General features: G+C 49.7%; 1 protein-coding gene across 1 annotated transcript in view; it reads left to right on the top strand.

Annotated features, from left to right (window-relative positions):
• IGDCC4 (immunoglobulin superfamily, DCC subclass, member 4) overlaps window positions 1–20,599 on the top strand; it is a gene marked incomplete at its 5' end in the record, with an annotated part of 62,688 nt that overhangs the window by 21,344 nt on the left and 20,745 nt on the right. Inside the window, 6 exons of the mRNA XM_009709232.1 lie at window positions 12,458–12,592; window positions 15,241–15,396; window positions 15,926–16,336; window positions 17,069–17,233; window positions 18,373–18,510; window positions 19,967–20,140. Of these exons, the coding sequence (XP_009707534.1) occupies window positions 12,458–12,592; window positions 15,241–15,396; window positions 15,926–16,336; window positions 17,069–17,233; window positions 18,373–18,510; window positions 19,967–20,140 (1,179 nt within the window). The remainder of the gene's footprint in view (window positions 1–12,457; window positions 12,593–15,240; window positions 15,397–15,925; window positions 16,337–17,068; window positions 17,234–18,372; window positions 18,511–19,966; window positions 20,141–20,599) is intronic.

Raw genomic sequence — 20,599 nt, 5'->3', positions numbered from 1 at the left:
AACCCACGTGGCAGAGGCAGCAGGGCCCTGTGGTTGTTGTGGGGGGCATTGCTGGGGGGGGAGAGCTATGTTTGTGGGCACAGGAGACTGCTAGAGCTGTCAGGAGTGTGGCATATCATAGCCCCACCGAACTTCGCAGACAGCTGAGCTGAAACTCCCCCTCTGGCTTGCGGGAACAGGCTGCCGACACTTGAGCTACGAGAATGCTGTGCTTCTGGGAGGCAAGAGGGTCATGGAAATGCAGGGAGAGAAAACATGGAGTGGGATAAGGCAGCTGTATTTTTGCTGTGAGTTGAGTTTAACCAGCAAGTGATGCTTCACCTCTGGAGAAGGAGGCATCCTAGTTCCAGCCTGCAATTGCTGCATCCCCATTTCTTGTGCCTCTTCTGCTGGGCGCAGACCTCTGTCGCTTTTCCCTATCTTCTTTTAGCATCCTGATTTTCTTTGCTCTCTGGTCTCTTGCTGTACTAGCAGTTAAGCAGGGAACTGCTCTCCACGTGACATCCCAAAAGCTCAGCCATGAGGACTCTGTTTACGTGCGTTTCGAAGCTCTGGTTTCCTGGGTGGCAGGTATCTGAAGCTGTTTGCATAATACATCTGCTGGATTGTATAAAATGCTCCTAATCCTCCTCTGTGGCAGACGGTGCTAAGCGAACCACGGTAAGTGTGAATTCAAAGGATGGCAAGATCAAGGAGGAGATACACAGCATTTCTAGCTTAATAAATAAATCTTTAAAGCTAGAAGTGACCTTCTGCCTAACACAAGCTGTAAACTTTCACTCTGTCTCCCTTCTGGTGAGCCTAGCAATGCTAGTGATTTCAAGCACGCATGGAACGGGATCGAGACCACAGATTTTGGGTGAAACTTGTGAAGGGCTGGTGCAGACATGCGTCAGGCACCCACCCAAACACACAGCTCTCTCCTTGGCTGGAGTTCGTACGGGGCCAGCATACATCACACCACTCACATCGCCGAGGGAAAGCTTCTCGGAGCTCAAGTGTCAGCAGCCTGTTCCCCGGAGCCGGAGGGGGAGTTTCAGCTCAGCTGTCTGTGAAGTTCGGTGGGGCTATGATATGCCACAGTCCTGACAGCTCTAGCAGCCTGCAGTGACAGAGGGTTTGATACAAAATTCAGAGCCCTCACCTCCTATTAAGCAGAACAGCTAAGCCTGGAGTTGGCACCGAAGTGAGTGGCAACAGAGGTGTCAAGGATAATAGAGCGGAACAAGGGATGTACAGCTGGGAATAGGTGAGCTGTTTCCAGGTCCTGAGGGGAAACTGGTCTCTCCCACACTCCGCACTGGCCGTGCTCAGTGTTTGGAGCTGTCACGTGTGGTCAGGCTTGTGTGTTACAGGCAGCTCTGCCTCTGACACCTGAAGACCAGGGATGGTGGGATTCAGGGATGGTTTGTGGTCCTCCAGAGTGCTTCACCTGCATCTCTTATTAATCCAGATCAGCTGCACTTTTGAGGCTTCCTGAAGTAAGAGCTGGTGTTTGGTAAGGTTCAGACTGAAGCAGGGTTTAGGCGGCAGTCTCCATTCAGCTCTCCTCTGAGAGTCTTTTGATGGTGGTATAACCCTGTGGTGCCTCAGCACATTGGCACTACCGGGATCACACCTGGCCTCTCCTGGGGGTATTGAACAGGCTGTGCCTGCACGGTGAGGCTGGAAGGGAGTGAAGAATAGAGATCATAATTAGGTCAGCAGCTTGTAATGGGCTGCGGGACAGAAACATTGATGTGGTTGGGTTCCTGATGGCACTTGTTAATTATTAATCGTCTGTGTTACAGCAGCTCCTCAGTAGCTCTCGGAGGTCGAGGGCCAGCAGTGCCCTACGGTGCTTACAGCATCCTGACAGCTGGAGTGAAGATGTTGCCAAGTGTCCAGAGGCATAGGAAAGCTCATGGTCCTGTTGCTTTAGACATGAGACAGACACATGGGGAAGGCTTGTCCCTATCTCAAAGACCCACCAATATCTACAGGCCCGGTGGTGCTAAGGAACAAGAGTGGGGTGAGTTGGCCCAGATCACGAAGGAAGCTGAATCGGGAGCTGAGCCGTGCTGCTCTGAGCCCTCGCTTGGGTATCTGGGCTGCCAGGGATCGCTCAGGACACAGCTGGGAGTTTGCCTTCAGTAACTGAGAGATGCTGTTGCCCAACTCTGTTTCCAGTGTAGCCGAGAATTGTGGATGAGAGTGAGAAGCAGGAAAAGAGAAGGAGGATGGGATAAGGAGGGGCAGATGGTGCTACCAAACACTGTGTCTTCAGGCACAGCCTTAGACAGATCAGGGCTGTCTGCGACACTCAGCAAGTGTCCAGCCGAGGGGCTTTGACAGAATCTGTAGATGTCACTAATGATGTTTCCCCATGGAAAGCCAGCTTTCCTTCCAGACTTTTCCTAGAAAAACAGATTTGCATTGTCCTGGGTTAATGCAGATGCATCCATCTGCTTTTAGCTCTTCCTTCCAAGTTGGCAGTCTTCGTTTGCTGCCAGACTGTGTTACTGTAGGCTCCCAGCATGTTGTGTGTTCGAAGCGTAGCTTGTAGGAAGCATTCTGCGTACCTGGCACCAGGGAGACCACACTACGAAGTGGCTTCCCATACTGTTTCTCTTTTCAAAGCTGAGAATGACAGTAATGTGAACGACCATCCCTGGCAGACAAAATGGGGCAGAGCACAAGCCCTGGTCGCAAAGAAAGCGGATTGTGTCCTTCTGCACAGCCCAGGGCCTCCATCCTCTTCCCTCTCTGCTGTCGCTAGATGTACGTGAACTGCAAATAGATCTAATGTTGCTAATAAATCTGAATTGCAAATAGATCTGATGAAATAGGTGTCAGCCCCTGGGAAACATCAGCCTCTGAGCACAAGGAAGAAGTTACTGGAGTGAAATGGCTCCAAGGTGACAAGGTGAGGTGACTGAGTAAGGAGGAGTTTCGGGCCTTGTGACCTGTGAGCCAGAAAGATCTTCTGTTGACCATATCTCTGTCTCATTTCTGTGCAAGAGGAAACAGAATATCTTTACCTGCCTTACAGGTTTTTTTCTTGGAGATTTCTCCTGCATCATCCTGGAAGGCTATGTGCTGGCCTAGGAAAATGACAAAGAGAGCTGGTGCAGTGATGGTTAAAGAAGTGTGGGAACGTGCCCACTGAATCCCAGAGGCTGGCAAGCTTAGGTCCTCAGGGCCTTTTGGTGTTTACCGGTTTGGGGAGGTGTCTACATTTAAATCTCTGATACTGTGGCTTTTGTTAAGGGTCGCCTGATGCTTTCTGGCTATTACTTTTGCACCTTCGTTTCTGTGAATTAGCTATGTTATGAACTCAGAGCACGTGCGGTCGTGGAGATGCTGAGAGATGGGCCCCCAGCAGCGCAATGAGTTAGGGACAGAGACCAGGGGAGACTCTCTTTTCTCTTGAACCACTGGACCGGAGCCTGGTCCTGCTGGGAAGCTGGGACATTGTCCTGGCTGGTCAGGGCTGAGGCACTGTGCTGGAGCTGTGTGGAGGATTGGTGCCCATAGCAGCCGGGCAGGTTGAAGGACTGGGCTGGAGCAGCACAGATCACATCAAGGCTGGGCTCTGGCTATGCCCTCGCGCTGCCGAGAACAGCATGTTGCAGTAGCATCGGTGTTGTCAGCCTGGTGGGACATGCCTGGTGTAGTGTGGTGGTTCCTGTTGCGGTGATAACTTTGTAAAGCATCCTCTTGCAGCCCTTGTCTTTCTTGTCTGTGTTTGTGGCAGCTGCTGGGGCTTGCGGTGCTTTAAGGGCTCAGCTTGAGTAACAGAAGCTGTCTGGGTCTTAGGGTTAGGGCAGGGAAACTGCTCTGCCGTTCTCCAAACTACTTCAGAGACACTGAGGTACCTCTGCTCCTTTCTTTGCTTTTTGTTGGCCTTGCGTCTGATCTAGAGGCTTAACTCCTACTGTACTCTGAGTGACTTTCTTTGAAGGAGTTTGTTTGCACTAAGGTCTCTGAAAATGTGGCCAGAATGGTTAATGGCTTATTAACTAATAGATATTATCTAAAATTGTGACATTATCAATGCTGCTCCAATACAATCCTTCTGGTAGGTCTCAGTGTCCACTGTGCCCTAAGCTTGGGTTTCTTACTGCCTCTGCCACATTCCAGCTCGTGCTCTGCTGCTTCTGCCTCCCAGAAACTCTCCATGAATATCTTTTAGACTAGACATAAGGAAAAAGTTTTTTACAATGAGGGTAGTGAAGCACTGGAACAGGTTACCCAGAGAGGTGGTGGAAGCCTCATCCCTGGAGGCATTCCAGGTCAGGCTGGATGGGGCTCTGAGCAACCTGATCGAGTTGGAGATGTCCCTGCTCACCGCAGGGGGGTTGGACTAGATGACCTCTAAAGGTCCCTTCCAGCCCAAATGATTCTATGATCTTCAGGCTTCTGAGGATTCAGATGGACAGCCTGAGGTCTCTAACCCTTTGGCTAACTCAGGCCTGCGGCAGAAAACCAGAAAAGCCCTAATTGTGATAAGAAGCAGCAGCTCTGTGCAGCGGATCTCCAGGGCCGCATGACTGCGGTGGTCGGCGCGGCACCCCCGGTTTATTTTGCCTTACCTCCCGCTTGGAGCGGGGCAAATGTGGGCACTGCCAAGCGCTGGCTGGGGAAGCGAGCAGGAATTTGTCATGCAGCCTGGTTGGCTCCCGTCGCTTTTTGACGTGATGAAGAGCAGTTCCAAATGCATGTACGTAGACAGAGAGCCAATGTTGACAGCTTTACAGGAGGTGGAGTGGTGGGCAAAGCACGCTCGGACTGCTCTGCGGCCAAGCTGAACATACCCTGGACATGTAAAACTCCATACCCTTGGAGGATCAAGGGTTTGAGGTGGGGGAACAGCCCCCTAAAAATCCAAGGCAGTTCCTGGAAACCTGCCACTGCTCAGCCTCTTTCTGGGCTTCTGGTTACATATAGTTCAGGGTGTCAACTTGGGGCTGAGCCACTACATTAAAGGATTTAAATTCTGAACTGAAATCTGTCAGCTGTATCAAGAAGTCGAGGGGAATGCGGGAGGACTGCCTGATGGCCCCTCTGCCTGTCTGGACTGGGATCCGTGTGCTCCCAAGGCTTCCAGACACGGGGCGCGGAGCTGGGGAAAATGTTTAGCAGGCTGTTTCTCAAGCCAAGTGAAAAGCTATTCCTAGAGCTGCTGCCCCACTCGGTGTGTAACACGCTCCACGGAGAGACCCCAGGAGCTGGGGCAGGTGCTGGTCTGAGTGTGTCCAGGTAGTAAATGAACAGTCCTCATCCAAACTCATTAATCTCGCTCCCTTTTCTTCTTCTTTTAAATCACAGAAGTGTATTTCATCTATTAAATTCTCCATTTTGCATGTACATATATGCAGACATTAAAGGAGCAGGGTTTGTGCCTGCTGTTAGAAGTGTAGGCTGCACCATGTATTTTGGGATCTGTTTGTTGTACAAGTGCTGTATGTGGAGGTCTCTTAATAGCGCTAAGGAAGCGATTGAACTTCTGTGTTTTAATCATTTGTGCATGTTTCGTTGTACGCTGCTTTAAAGATGACAAATGATGTGTAGCTGCTCTGCTGCGGCACTGACTTAGTGAGTAGGAAGAGAGACTCTGTCCCCATTCTAAAACGTGGAGATAAATTCTTCCCTGTTCAGCTTTTCAATTAAATGTTTGCATTGACAAATGCATAAAATGTTTTGAGGATATGAGGTAAAAAGACAATACAAAACTGATTTACTGAGCTCATTTATGTTATTGAGCAGAAAAACCCCATTACGCCAGTACAGTGTCACTGGTGCAATAAAAGCCGAGTTTCTTTTCAGCCTCCCTTCCAGGATGACTCCTGTGCTGACCCAGGCACGCTGCAGCTGCCTGAAAAGGGAAAAAGAGCATTTCTAATGACGGAGGTGCTACGGGCGTTGGTCCTGCCAGATTGCACTGGGACAACTTTTGCAGTCCCAGAACCCAAGCATTGTCAGTTCTGGAGTTTCTGCTGAGGTACACATCTAAAAGCTTCTGCACGGCTTGTGAACCAAACTGCGATCCTCTGCAGAGGAGGAGTTTTGAAGGCTGAGAGCCATCAAAGCAGTGCCAAATGTTTGGTGAATTGAGTCCGTAATCTTGTAACAAAAGTCGTCCCTCCCGAGTTTCAGTGATGGAAGAAACCAGAACTTGGATCCAGACTGCCACAGGGACTGGTATAGCAAGGTGGAAGAAAAACCCCAAAAAGCAAATGGTAATTTTCAGAAAAGATGTGTGGTTCCCAGAGCTGCGTTTGGCGAGAAGAAGAGGCAGTGCTTGACGTGTGATCCTTTGGGAAGGCCTGAATTGTAGGGGGTTGGAAGAGCAGCACTGAACATCTCTAGCCACTTCTGAAAAATCGCTGGTGCCGGTCCTCTCTCGGCTGCTTTTCTTTCCTGTTTGCAAAGCTGTGCCTTGCTGTGTTCAGATGAGAACAGTTATAAAGGAAGAAATGCCTGTTGCTAAGCATGCTCGGGTTTGAGATCTGACATTGTTTATATTGCCCCCAAAGCAGCTATGCCAAAGTGTTAGGATACAGCTAGGCGAGTGTCCTGCCTAGAGTTACCTCCTGTCCTGGGTCTAGCCCAGAAGTAGAAATAAATTGTAGATAAATTTCCAGGAAAGTGTGAAGGGAGGAAGAAGGCAGTTGTGGAGGATGTTTTTTCTCCTCCGTGGTTGTTGTCAGCTTTCTCCTCGAGCAGTCCAGGAGGTCTGCGAGTTGTCTGAGAACAGGGAGAGAGCTAGGGAGTGGGAGTAGGACATGCTCCGCACACACAGCGCCTGCGTTTTTGAAGGTGTGTGCTTTGCAATGGGTAATTTGCTCCTTTATTGTCTGCAGAATAACAGCAGTGACAGCATTGACTTTCTCTAATGAACAGCTGCTCAGTGCTAGAATCTATTCCCAGAGGAGACTCGAAGGGATGAATAAGGTTTCATGCTCCTCCTCCGGAGAGGGTGAGAAAGTTTGCAGAACAGAACATTACTGCTTGATTGTTGGGTATCTCCGAATCTTGAACTGCTGACAGCTGAGAGCTGGATGTGTCACCATGCAAGTCATGTTTGACCTTCCAGCACTTTCGCCGAGGCAGGGTGTTTATGGAGTCAGGAGAGAGGTGTTAGTTCCCATCCAAGAAGTCATCCTCTTGTCACTGCGAACGACTGTCACAAATTGGCTGAAGAAAAAACATTTTCCTCCTGTTGCACTGCCTGAATTCTTCGCCGATACTCTGTACTAACAAGAGCGGGGAGGTGGGAGAGGATAGCTGATGAATTATGGATGCATTAGAGGCAGACTCAAGTTGTAAACTCTTGGAGTTTGAAATCACTCATGTATGTTATAACTCAAGCTATAACTTCAAATAAACATTTTGAGCTTTGTCCCAAGCAGCATCGCGTGGTGCCTCCCTTCACATCCCTGCTCACAGTTCCCCTTCGCTTTGAAATGATAAAGACTGGAATTTTTAGAGGTTAGGCAGCCTGTGTGCTGAGATCTGTCTGGCATGCTCACTTGCTGTCTAAAGGTTCCCTGTGCTCCACTCCCCACCTCCTTTGGTTTTATCCTACACTTGATCAGAGGCGATTTGTTGCGTTTCCTCTGTGCCTGCCCACCGCCTGGCCCGGGACCCCAGCTCCAGACACTGAGAGATGCCCGTGATGGTACAAAGAAGTGGAGCACGTGAATTTGGCCTGATTTTTCTCTCTCGTGATAGGAAAGTGGAAAAACCCATAAACTGAGAAGTCTGCCGTAGTGACTCGTTCATAAACAATAAAACCTAGGGGAATATTTTGAATATTTCTGCAGATTATCAGTGAGTCTTGTCTCTTGGTCTGTCGTAGTGCCCTTACTGTCTCCCTATGCAAACACAAGTGTGTGCACGGGTTGATGAGCTGTGCAGGAAAAGAGCCTTCTTCAGCTCTTTCGGCGCCCAGAGGACTTCTCTCAGTCCTACTCCGACTCATCTCAGAGCCACGTTTGGCACCCTACAGGTGTTTTTTTTCAGTAAAAGAGAGTAAAATTGACCCATCTGATTCAAAAGGGCAAAAGGTACACAAAGGCCATCAGTGACCATGAGTTTTGATGTGAATCTATGGGTTGTGCCTTGGGCTGTGCAAAGCTTTTGCCTAGAGCAGCTTTGCTACTTGGAGAGACAAAACAAAGCTGGGGGGCGAAGAAATCTCAAAGCCCAAGTTTTAAATAGCAGCACTGGGAAAGCTTTTAATAGCACAGAACGGTCAGCATGGCGCAGGTGCATTCAGTGACCTGTTTTGTTCAGGCAGTGAAAGATGTCTTGGAAACTGGAGGTCTTTTTTCGTTTGGTTCTAACAGTCTTCCCTCTTGACCTGAAATTATCTTAATGGCAGCGGAGACAAAAAACTTAATGTTGGTTTTACTATTTGATGTTTGTTGGAATCCCCTGTGTGGAGGTTTTCCTGGTTAGCTTGGTACTGTTCTTGGAAATGAAACCCAGTTTGTAGCAGTTAACCTGGATGGATCCATCGTGTCCAACCAACCTATTGAGGTAGCAAGTGAAAAATGTACTCTGAAGGGACACAATTTAAAGACTGTAGACTTGCTCTAGCAGACCCACGGTGAAATACAAAGCTAGAGAGAAATGCGTTTGTGTGTGCAAGCGGTGTATGGGGCATTCATCCATGCACGCACCCAGGAATGTTCTGGGAAAGCCAGCAGAACTGTTTGTTTATGTAATATAATTTCAATACTAATCAGTGACAAGCAGATGCGGGGTCTGGGCTAATATGTTTTCCCAATAGTTTTTCAAGGCTGAAACCAGAGTTTTGGCGGAGGGAGATGAAAGGAGAAATGGATGTTTGAGCTACAGATCCCTGTGGCTGTTACTGCTCTTGGTTGTCAGAGATACCTCGAGTTTGACTGTCAGGCAGCCCCGATATCAACTCTCTTTCTACTTTCTGCAGGGTAAGTACGGAGCTGATAAGTAGCTAGTCGTCAGCCCTTTGGGTCGCCAGGCCTGCTTTCCGCTGGCTGGTTACATGGCCGTCAGCGAGCTCCTGGCTCTTTCCCTTCCAGAGCAGCCAGGGTGCAGGACGGGCAGTGCCAGAGGGAAGGGTGGCACATGGGGCTGCTGCGGGAGGGTTTGGGGTGAGGATGGTGAAGCTTTTCCTTGGTCCTTCTCTAGCCAGGAGAAATGCGAGGCCCCAAGGAAAGGTGAAGCTATAGGCTGTACCTTTACAGCAACGCTTCGCCGTGGCTTTGCTAAACCAGGAGATTGTGGAGCTGGGCGGATGGCTCCTGTGGCCCTTTCAGAGCGAGGGTCTGTGCTGCTCGTAAAATCCCTCTCCTAGGGACTCGCAGCACTACACGGCAGCTGTCGAGGGAGTGAGTGACATGGGACAAGTGCCTTCGCGTGAAGTTTCTATAACCTGTAAGGTGCCTTTGCTAGCCAGCATCTGGGCGTATGCACCTGAATGCAAGAGATGAGTGTTTAAGTCAGATTTGAGGAGCTTTCTCTCTTCTTCTGCCCTAAGATTGGTAGAGAAAGCTGCTTGGAAATCTGGCAGGGAATATATTGCCATCTGGCTGGTGTTATTTTTTTACTCTAGATTTATTTTTTTCCCCCAGCACTGCAGAAAAGGACAGCTTTATGCACACAGATGCGTTTCAGCCATGTCGTGCCTAGCAGGTATGCCGGCAGCCGGTGGTGTCGAGTGAAGAAGCTCGCTCCCATTGCAGGCTGGAGATCTGTCCGCTTGTACTCCTGCTCCCAGGACCTGGGGTGTAGACTGCTGCCCTGTTCATTCTCATCAAAAGCTGCCGTGGCCCCACAGTGGGTAGTGGGTCTCCAGGGTGGGCAGGTGATGCTCGCTGAGCCCTGCACAGGGTGAGCTGGGCCTGAGCCTGCGGTCTGTGGAGATATGCCACCACGTCCAGCTGTGCTGCCAGCCCCTCAGCAGAGAGCAGCTCCTCACCTGGCTCCTTTGCACCTCTTTCCCCAGCTCACTCTCAAAACCAACCTCACCACAACTTGTTTGGTTCTCCAGTGTCGTTCCCAGCACTGTGACCTTCCCTGTAATGGCTGCTATAAAAGCCTTTTCCTTTGCTTCTGGTGCTTTCTCATGTGTTTCCTTCCAAATCCTGGCTGGAAAGCTCCTTCTCCTTGTTCTTTCTCCAATGTTGCCTCATACCCCTGTGCCATATGAAGTGGAGAAAGGGTAGAGGCCTCGCATTAGTAATGTGCTGAGCAGCCTTACCCATCCAGCTGGGTCTCGCTGGAGTCCCTGCGCTCGGTTGGCTTGCAGGACTAACGATTACTTGTGGATTTTAGAGCTTTGTTGAACTGGGGCTGGAGTTAAAATTTAGAAAGCTGCTGTGCTCAAGCCCAGCCTTGGCGCTGCAGTTAAGAGCGGCCGGGACTTTGATCTGTTGGTCAATGAGGCCTCTGAATCCATAGTCTGGTGTGATTTCTTCTTGTCCCTGTTCTGTCCCACAACTTGTCCTGCTGGGGCTGGATGTGATGGTTGTGAGGCTGAAAGTGTCTGTAGGCATGAACGATGTTGAACAGCTCCGGTATGTGAATGTAGGAAAGCTCTGGCCAGCCCACACCGTAGTGTAAGCACGAAAGGAGATTGTAAGTGCCTGTACACCCCAGGCCCTCTGTGTAGCCTACCTGTTCCATGGGAAGGAGGGTGGCCGGCTTGTCTCTTCCTTCACTCCCCATGGCAGCTTTTACTGCTTGGGTTTGCCCAGGGCTGGGGTCACGGTTTAGTGTGGTCCAGCCGTTGCCCCAGGCAGGGGACCATGGGTGCTCCTCGGTCTCTGCTTCCATCTGCTGGACAAGCACCGGCTCCTCCTCTCTCCCATTTTCCCTTGGTGCCTCAGGGATTTTTACTAGCTCCTTTTAAACTGTGCTCACGTACTACTACAGGTGGAAATCCCTTTCACGCGTGTATGGACTGCAGGAGAATTTCAGTGTTGGACCAGCTCTCTTTGGCAAGACTTCTGTGATTGAGTAAATGGCAACGAGCGTGAAGATGGGCCGAGTACTGCGCGTTCGGTGCAGCCGTGTGTAGCCTCCTGCCATGCAGGCGTGCTGAGGCCAAAGCTTCTCTGGTTTATATTCACAAGAAAGTCAAGTATGAATGAGTGTTGCTTGGGTGCCACATGCATGGCCAGCGTGGGACAGGCTGCAGGTGCAGCCGTTGCAGTGCCATCTCCAAAAGTGACCACAGCTGATGCTAGAGGAGAGCATGTAGAAAAACTGGGCTGGGAGGACACGGTGCTTTCCTTGGGTATCTCCCTCAGCGTTTGACAGTCAGGGATGTGGGAACATCTTGGGCTGGGGACTGCAGTGAGACATTCCTATTTAACAGTCCTGGTAAATGTGTCCTTCATGAGCTTGTCCAAACGTTGGTTTTGAGCTCTGCAGCATCTTGAGACAGTGAGTTTAACTGAGCAGTCTGCAAAAAGCTCTTGCTTTTATTTATTTGAGACCTGCTGCCACCAACTGTGCTAGATCATAGGAGCACCTGGAGCAGGCCTGAGAATTACTTGTACTACATGACTCCTCTGCAGTTGTTTCTCCCATCATGAGGACAACAACAAAAGTGTCCCTCAGAGTTAGACATACCTGGGAGAGCTGGAAGAACAGGATTGCTACTGTCGAGGGTCATGAACAGTCTGGTCTGCTCAAGAGCGCTCTGGTTTTCATCTGACAACAGAAATTTGGCTGCTGCAAAGGCATTTCCTTAACCTTCCCTTAACCTCTGCTCAGCAGTGGGCAGACACAGGCAGAAGGTTCATTTCGAGCAAAAAGTCCCCATCCCGTTCTCAAGAAGTTGTGCAATGCAGCCTATAGATCTTCCCGTAAACGTTGTTTGATGTATGTGTCGGCTGTTCGTCTGTGCACGTACAAGCTAAATAGCACTCTCTCCTCCAGGTGTGTAATGACTGAGTTAGTCTTTGTGCCATCAGGTGAAGGCCTGGACACACTGGCTTGACCTCTGTGTTGCAGTTTACAGTACAGCGTCTGGATGTTAGAATTTCTTTAACCAAGTTCCTAGATTCTTTCTGAGCTGTTGCAATGCCTTGGCAAAGGGTGTGTTGTGTTGCCATTGCTTTGTTTGAGGATAGCGGTGTCTTTCATCTAATTAACAAACAGCCATTTAGCAGCAGTCGGTAAAGGTGCTGGGTTGAAACTATTTATTTGCCATGTGAAAATCCTGATATTAATTTTTGCTAGGGCCAACATGATTAGAGTAAATCTGCAGGGCACCCCTTTGTTCATTTCTTTAGCAAAAATATTGTAGTCATGTAAAAGCAAGACCTGCTTTTCTCCTCCAACTGGGCATGAGCCGTTACCACACGTGAGACTACCTGAGAAAGCACGGCTGGGGTGTCTGGGCTCTACGTTCTGTGTTTTTCTAGGGACTTCGCAATTTGGAAGGACAGACATTGCTTTTTATCTTTGACAATAGGTCCCCAGCCAGCAGGAGGAGATGTCACCATCGTCGCCGCTCCGGAGCACACCACGGTGGTGGCTGGGGAGAGCGTGGTGATGGAGTGCATGGCGGCTGCTGATCCCACCCCCTTCGTCTCCTGGATACGACAGGGTGAGCATGAGGGACAGAATTAAGCTTTTGTTGTCAATGGGAACCTGTGGATACTTTATTTTAAAAATCTGTTAAAAAGTGGAAAAATCTGTGGGAGAGGAAGGGTGCTTGTTACATTGGTACCTAATGACACAGGTGATGTCGCAGTGTAGGGTGTCCTTGCTAAACTAGAATTATTAATTAAATCTAGAAGGTTACGAAGCACGCAGTTCACTTTCTAGTTGTTTGACCTGTGAAATAAATGAAGTTCTAGTGCCTGGACGCCTTTTGATCTAAATTAGTCATTCTCATTGTATGAGCTTGAGCAGTGAAGGTCGTGAGATGGTGTCAGGTCTGTGCCACTCCTCCGGGGACTCTGAGGTTAGTGGGGAGTCTGTGGAATCTGCCATTGCGTTGGAGAAATAGCTTGTATTATCTTGCAGGATTGTAAAACGTGGTAAGATCTTTTAATCCTTGGAGTGGCTGGGGGTGTTGCTGGGAGGTTTTTATTCAAAAGACTTACTGTGGTCAGATCGGTAATGGAAGGATTGAGAAGATGCGTAGGTCTCGTCAGAGGTGTGCAAGTGAGCCAGACTGGCATATGTTACCCAGGGCTGATAGCCTAGGTCATGAGTAGGGTGCTAGTGTCACTTCACCGAGTGTCACATCCATCAGATGTGTTTCAGAGGCTCTGACCAAACACGTTCTCAGCTCAGGAGTTGATTATCCCCCAAAATAGGCTTTCAGTCATTTTCATAAATCTGGGTCATGATTTAAGACTCCTCTCCCCTGTAACCATTTATTGTGGTTGGTCTTCAGCCCAGACTTGTCCACAGGCAGTGATTTTAGTGTATATAAGTATTTCCTCTTCCCCACAAAAAAGGAGCAAAAAAATCTCAGAGGATAGAACTTTGGAAATCAAATCAGCAAGGATTAAATGTTCTGGCAGAAATGTTTCTGGTTTATCCTGTGCACTTCACAGTTACAAATACTCAGCTTTCCCATGCTAGATCACTTATTCATTGCTTTATTGAGAGCTACTGATGCCCATAGTAGAGCAGATATTATTAGAGTTAATTATCACTATGAAAGTTCTTGGGATGGGCAGAAGAGGAGGGGGAAGGGCGAAAAATTTCCTTGCATGCTTTATTTTAAAGTGTTTGCTTGGTCCCCCTCTCCTTCCCGGTGTGGACTTTTCAGTTAGAAAAGATGGATTAACAGTGCTAGCAATTCTAGTGTGTTATACAAGCATGTTTCTTTCCAAGACTTTGTTAAGGAGCAGGCTGGGTTACTGGACGATTAGTCATGTAGGTAGCACCGAGGATTTTCCCTCCAGGTTGCCAGTTTGGCTTTTGCCAGCCTTGATGGTGTCAGCTAATTGCTACCATCTGGAGTCAGAGTTTCAAACTGCTCCAGTGCAAATGGGATGCACAGATTTTTCTCCTCCCCTGATCATGCAGCCACTGAACTGTGAGACCATCTAAAGACCCCCAAAATGGATGGAGGGGGCAGAGGATCTGATCTGGGCTGCAGTCCCTGCTGATGGTACAAAGTAGGTGCAGCTGCTCACAGCGGAGGTGGAGAGCTTGCTTCTGTCTTGAGATACAGGCTCAGCGGAATCTGTGAGAGCTAAAGGCAGGCCAGTGCTGAGCTTTTGCTGTCTGAAAGACATCCGTGCTTCTGCAGGTGGAGAGGGAGAAGGTCTGGTGTTGCACAGGTACTGCACAAATTGGCTGACTCTCCCAATCTGCTAAGTTCTGCCAGAGCCAGCCGTGGGTTCCTGACCTCCCACCCAAGCCTTTCCTTGGCCAGACTGTGCTTGCCCACGTTCTGTCCCCAGCTCTTGGCTTTGCTCCCCCACGCTCATTCGGAGGTACCAACGCCACAGTCCCCACGTTTCTCACATCAGAGCAGTGCTGAGAATGAGCAGCGTGCAGCACCAGCCTGCTGCCTTGTCCGTGACACGCTGAGGAGCCTGCAACTATTGGAAGTTGTAGAAGGACGGCTCAGCTTCTGGCCAGGGAGCCAGAGCCACCTTTGCCTCCCTCTCTACTCAGCAGGGCTGAGCAGTTAGGCAGGGGAACGGGGAGAGGGCAGCTCACAGCCCATGTCTCTGACCCAAGCACCAGGGCTCCAAGGAGAACCAGGTGTCTTCTTGCTACCTTACAGATCAGGAGCCAAGCTGGGGGCAAAGAATGAATCGGGAAGCTCAGTAAATTTGGCTTCGCATCCGGGACCCTGAGGAGTTGTTAGTGATCCATTTGCGTTAGCGAGTGAGGGGAGGAGGTGTGTGTGTTCGTGTATGGGGCTCAGCAGGCAGATCGAGCAGCTTTTCTAAAATGTGCGTTAGCACAGCTTTCTCTTGAATGTGCTATTCCTAGGGGGGTCTCATTGCAGGCACACCCTAGACATCAGGGATTATTTTGATCCAAAACAGAACTTTTTTGGTTATTACAGGCTAAACTAAACCTTGGGCCAGCGTTGGCTGACGCGCGGTCAAGCACTGAGGAGTGTCCCAGCGGGAATCCTCCTCTGGGCTGGGGTTTGAGATTTGGGGGTCTCTCCCCTCCCCAGCTGTGATCCTGGCTCTAGTCGACACGTTGTTTACAAGCCCTCAAAAAGGGCAGCTTGGGGCTCCCTCCCACATTTATGCACCTTTCTTCCTGCAGATGGAAAACCCGTTTCCACAGATGTGATTGTGTTGGGCCGGACAAATCTCCTCATTCCTTCCAGCCAGCCCCATCACTCAGGGGTGTACGTCTGCCGCGCTAACAAACCCCAGACCAGGCAGTTCGTTACAGCCGCAGCTGAGCTTCGGGTCCTTGGTGAGTAGAGAACAAGGTAAACGCTCCACGTGGAAATGCTGACCAGGTAGCTGTGGATTACATGGACCGACATCCAGGAGATTCCCAAGAAGTTGTGTTTGTCACCCGTGCTGGGTGAGATGGGAGCCAGGTTAGAGCCAGGAGGCCCAGGGTTGGGATAGCTCTCAATGGGAGTGTCACCTCTTTAATTTGGGGTTTAGTTCCTTGTATTTACTGAACCATTTTATGTCTTATTCTTGTTCTCCAGGGTTCCCCCATGGAAATCTGTATCAGCAATTAACTTTCAGTATCGTGGAAGCCAGCAGGGAGAACAGTCTAGGATCAGGGAGCACAGCACATGATTGATACAGAATTTATTTTTCCTTTTGGCCAGAGTCTAAATTAAGCCTCTAGAGTCTGCCTGGCAAATCCTATCTTGTAAGCAAAGCTGCTACTGAATAAAACATAGCACCGAGTGGGGAGGAGAAGGGATTTGCTTTGCTATCTTTTCCTCCTCCTTCCTGCATTAATTTGTCCTCTCTCCTCCCAGCTACACCCAGCATCTCCCAGGCTCCTGAAACCATCTCACGCACCCGAGCCAGCACGGCCCGCTTTGTCTGCAAGGCAGAGGGTGAGCCAGCCCCAGCTATTCACTGGCTGAAGAACGGCGAGGCCATCCTCTCCAACGGGCGGGTGAAGGTGCAGAGCAGCGGGAGCCTCGTGATCAATCAGATCGGATTGGAGGATGCTGGCTACTATCAGTGCGTGGCTGAGAACAGCTTGGGCATGGCTTGTGCCACTGCCAAGCTCTCGGTGATCGTGCGGGAGGGTTTGCCCAGCGCTCCCAAGAAAGTGTCAGCCGTGTCCCTCTCCAGCACCACAGTCCTTGTGTCCTGGGAGCGGCCAGAGTACAACAGCGAGCAGATCATTGGCTTCTCGTTACATTACCAGCGGGCTGTGGGTAGGTGTTAATCTGCCTGTGCGACACAGCTGTGTTGCAGGTACAAGCCACAAGGCAGAGGTTGACTTTCTTTCCCAGCTAGTGACAAGCGTGAGGCAATTCCAGTTAGTTTAACCCTTTTCATTGCGGGTAAAGGAATTTTCCCTTGAAGTCAGCATCAGCCTGTGATAGTATCTGTGGATTAGCTGATGTATACTAACTCGTTGACTAGCAGAAGCGTGTCCACATAGCTGAGTTGTCTGGATTCTAGTGAGACCAGGCACTTCTGGAAATTTATTTCTGTTCTTTACTTTTTCCTCCAACACCTTGATTTTAAACAGAGATATTAAACAGCTACATTGTGTACAGGGGTAATCACTAAATTATTCACACCCAGAATCTGAAGCGAGGCACTTGCGTCTCTTGGGATCTGTCTTCGCAAACAGCCAGCAAACCAATACTCTTGCTGAACTGTTGCCAGAGCTCCTCTGAAAATTAAGCTGGTAACTTCAGCTGCCTTAGCATGGATTAAGGAGCTTGAGTCAAAATGGAGATGTTAACATTGAGGCATTGAATGTTTCTGCCCAAAGAATTCACGTAAGAGATGGGTTTTGTGCAGGTGCTGGGGAAATTGCAGGAGACAAAGTGATTTTTAAGGTAGATTTACACTATGGACCTTGTGAGTTAAGTGATTTTTTTGAGGAGTGTCTTGGCAGTTCACTGACCTGCTGATCAGTGTTTCCTTGGCTCTAGGAACAGATAACGTGGAATACCAGTTTGCTGTCAATAATGATACCACTGAGCTGCAAGTCAAGGACCTAGAACCCAATACCAACTACGTCTTCTACGTGGTCGCATATTCTCAGCTCGGAGCCAGCCGGACGTCCTCTTCTATCATTGTTCAGACCCTGGAGGATGGTGCGTTGAATTAGATGGGTACTGGTGCCTAAAAAGTGTTCTTGGCCTGTTTCATGGTGTGCGTTGAATGTGCTATGGTGAATAGTATCAGCTCCTAAAAACCTAAAGCTGCTTGCTGCTCCTACAGGTTCTTGTCAGAAGCCCTTTAAAAAAAACAAACAGCAAACAAACAAAACCAAAACAAACCAAAACTGAAGTCCCCTGGTCTGATCTTCAGCTTGGGTGATGAAGAGCGTGCAAATGACATAGTTGACACTCAGGCCCGTGAGAATCTTGCAGGAACTGCAGTCAGCTCCTCTGGGCTTTCACTTAGCTAATGTGATACTGCTCCAAACTTGACTCTGGGCCAGACTTGATTTCAACTCAGAAGACATCTATTGCAATTTGTAGGGGTGGGAGCAGCCTTGAGGTTGGGTCCCTTAAGAGCCAGTAGTTTGTGTTGCTTTTGCCATTTATCACGTAGCGTTTTGTGATCAGTAAAGGCTGAGTGCCAGAAGAACAGCTGCCCAACAGGGAAGGACATGTACAGCTTTCAACAGACTGCAGGACAGGGGAAAGAAGCGATGGTTTTGGCAGACCTTGTGCAAGCCCCTGTTATGCTGCAGGGTGCGTTATGTGCTTTTAATACTCCTGACTTAGTGAACTGCGTGGTCCCACGTGTATGTGTCTGAAGCCTGAACAGCTGAGTTGAAAGCATGAACGCTGCCTGCAGCACAGAGCTGTGATTCTCAAGGGAATGGCAATTCCCAGACTGAAGTCTGGGTCTGTGAGCCTTTTCCTTTAGTCTCTCCTTTGTGCTCCACAGTACAGCGTAGGCTGATTAGCTGGTCTGTGCTAACCTGCCCAGTTTGCAGTGGACACGGGGTCCCTAGGGAGTCAGCAGTGTGTGGGGCCAGCAGGCTCTGATCAGCCTGTTGAAGCTGAGCAGCCCACCACCTCCCCTCCCCAGAGACCCCACCGATGCTCTGAGCTGTTGAAGAGCTGTGGGGTATTGGTTCCCCCCAGGACCGACAGCATCTCACCAGTGGCTGTGGCAGGGCCAAGTCCAGGTAGTGGCCTCCATCCACTGGAGAGCTGGCAGAGATGTGTTGAGGTCTTGTCCCAGTCTTTGTCGACTTCTCGTTGTTGCTTCTGCCCAGTTCCTAGTGCTGCCCCTCAGCTGTCCCTGTCGAGCATGACTCCCGGTGACATCCGTGTGACATGGCTGCCTCCTCCTCCAGAGCTGAGCAACGGCAAGATAACGAAGTACAAGATCGACTACTGCACCCTCAAGGAAGGTGAGGGAAACACCATTTGGGGGGGTTGCGTCTTCTGCTCCAGCAGTGTTAACAGCATGTCATGTCGAGGGGAAGAGGTGCAAGGCTGAAAATGGAGGGACCCCTTTTTACCCAAGGGAGGAGAGCAGCCCTCTCTTAGCCTGGTGCGGCTGGTGGTGGTCACAGCAGTGCCAGTGCTGTGCTACTTCACACTACTTCGAGGTGCCTTTTCCTGTGATTGCGGAGGAGCCTGTGTCCCCAGGGGCATGGCCTGACCCTTGTGTGTTTGTGCTGCCCCATGAATGTCTGCACGAGCAACCCTTCGGTGCCATCTGCACTGAGTGTTTTGGGGGAAGAGCTTTATGCTGGTTGGGGAGGAGGAGTAAAGGCATTCAGTTCCTTTAAAATGGAGTCTAATCATAGCGTTCCTTAAGGGAAAAAAAGCAAGTAGCCTGGCCAGGCTGTGTTGGTCTATTGCTGAGTTTTGTCCAGTTTTATTTATATTGTCAGACACTCTAAGAAGCCTTCAGAAGGGATGGTAACCTTTACCTATGCTGGCTGCGTTTTTTACTTGCTTTGCAAATCCTTCTGGGTATTTGCTCCTAAAACCGTCAAAGCTCTGCAGCTTCTCACTTCCCAGGGTCATGATTCTTACTAGGGGGAGGATGGGGAGCGTGATGAAGTGCTGGACATGTTCCCATGTGTTTGATCTGGATTAGTAGTCTGCGCTGTGACTCCTGGCTCTTGTGTTTTTGCGCTGAGCACGCACATGGCTCTGTGGCATCGTAAAACCTTGGAAACGTTTGCAGTCCAGGGATCACACTCAGCAACACGCTGTTACATAGCAGGGACAGCGCTCCCAGATGAGTTTATGCCAGGTGAAGCTGAAAAGCGAGACCTCTGCATTCACCAAACAGGCAATCTGAATCTTCAGCAAGACCGATTAGTTATTACAGTGAAAATCTCAGGCCATTCTTAGTTTAAATTTCCTGTTATCTCCCTTATGAACTTGGGTGGGCTGAAGAGGGAGTGATAAAACATCAGTCTGTTGTTGGTGAAGGTGTGAATTTTGCAGAAAGCAGGGCTGCTCGACAGTTCTGGTTCAAATTAAGGTGGGGATTTAAATACAGCAACGAGAAGCACTGGAATGTACCATCGGCTACCATCAGCTGTGCTCGTGTTCTGCCGTCATGTCAGCAGCAGCAAGGCTTCTGACAGCTCCCCTCCAGCCAGGCTCAGCGGTGCTGAAGGCAACCTGCAGTTTTGAATGTGATGAAGAGGGTTGTCAGTCAGGAGATCAGCTCGGCCCAGTCTTTAGTTCTAGTTTTTCCTGGTGGCATGAGATTGCAGTGGGCAAAGCCAAGCCCAGCCCAGGGCATGCAGACCACGTGGGGGTAGCTTGGCTTTGTGGCTGCTCAGCTGTATTTCCCTTTGGCTGGGAAAACCGTGTTTTTCAATGGTGTCACCTTGGTTCCAGCAGATCAGGTTACCTCCATTGAAGTGGGTGGAAATGAGACACAAATCACTCTCTACTCGCTCCATCCCAACAAAGTGTACAAAGTTCGCATCGCAGCCAGCACCAGCGTGGGCTATGGGGCTCCTTCTGAATGGACCCAGCATCGGACTCCCGACAGAGACAACCAGACTCATGGTAGGAGGCTGGGTAATGCCTGGGATTCAGGGCAGGGTGTGCAGGACATTGGGGAACCTGAGGCATAATCAGAGATACTTGCTTTCATTAGGGAATTATAACCTGGTTTTGGTTAGACCAAAGTGCCCACCTTTATCTTTTTGTTCAGCAGCCCCTGTATGGCTTGCTGCTTGCCTGGGTAGCGGATCTTTCCTCCCTCCATGTGCAGCTATGAGAATTCTTAAAAAAGAAAGAAAGAAGCAAAAGCCCCAAACCCCAATGTTATGACATTTGGGAGGGGATAGACAATTCTGCCAGACAGAGCTGAGCCCAAGCCAGACTCCAGCAGTGGTTAAAGAGGGTGGTATCTCACAATACATTGAGAAACTCCCATAGTGGCATTGTGACATTGTTTTTTCCTCTATCACCCAGCTGGTAAAGTCAACAGTAGAGCGTAACTGTACAACTCTGCACTGTCAG

This window comes from Cariama cristata, unplaced genomic scaffold (genome assembly GCF_000690535.1).
Source record: "Cariama cristata isolate BGI_N322 unplaced genomic scaffold, ASM69053v1 scaffold16190, whole genome shotgun sequence".
Lineage (NCBI taxonomy): Eukaryota > Metazoa > Chordata > Aves > Cariamiformes > Cariamidae > Cariama > Cariama cristata.
This window is presented reverse-complemented; position numbering and strand designations above follow the sequence as displayed.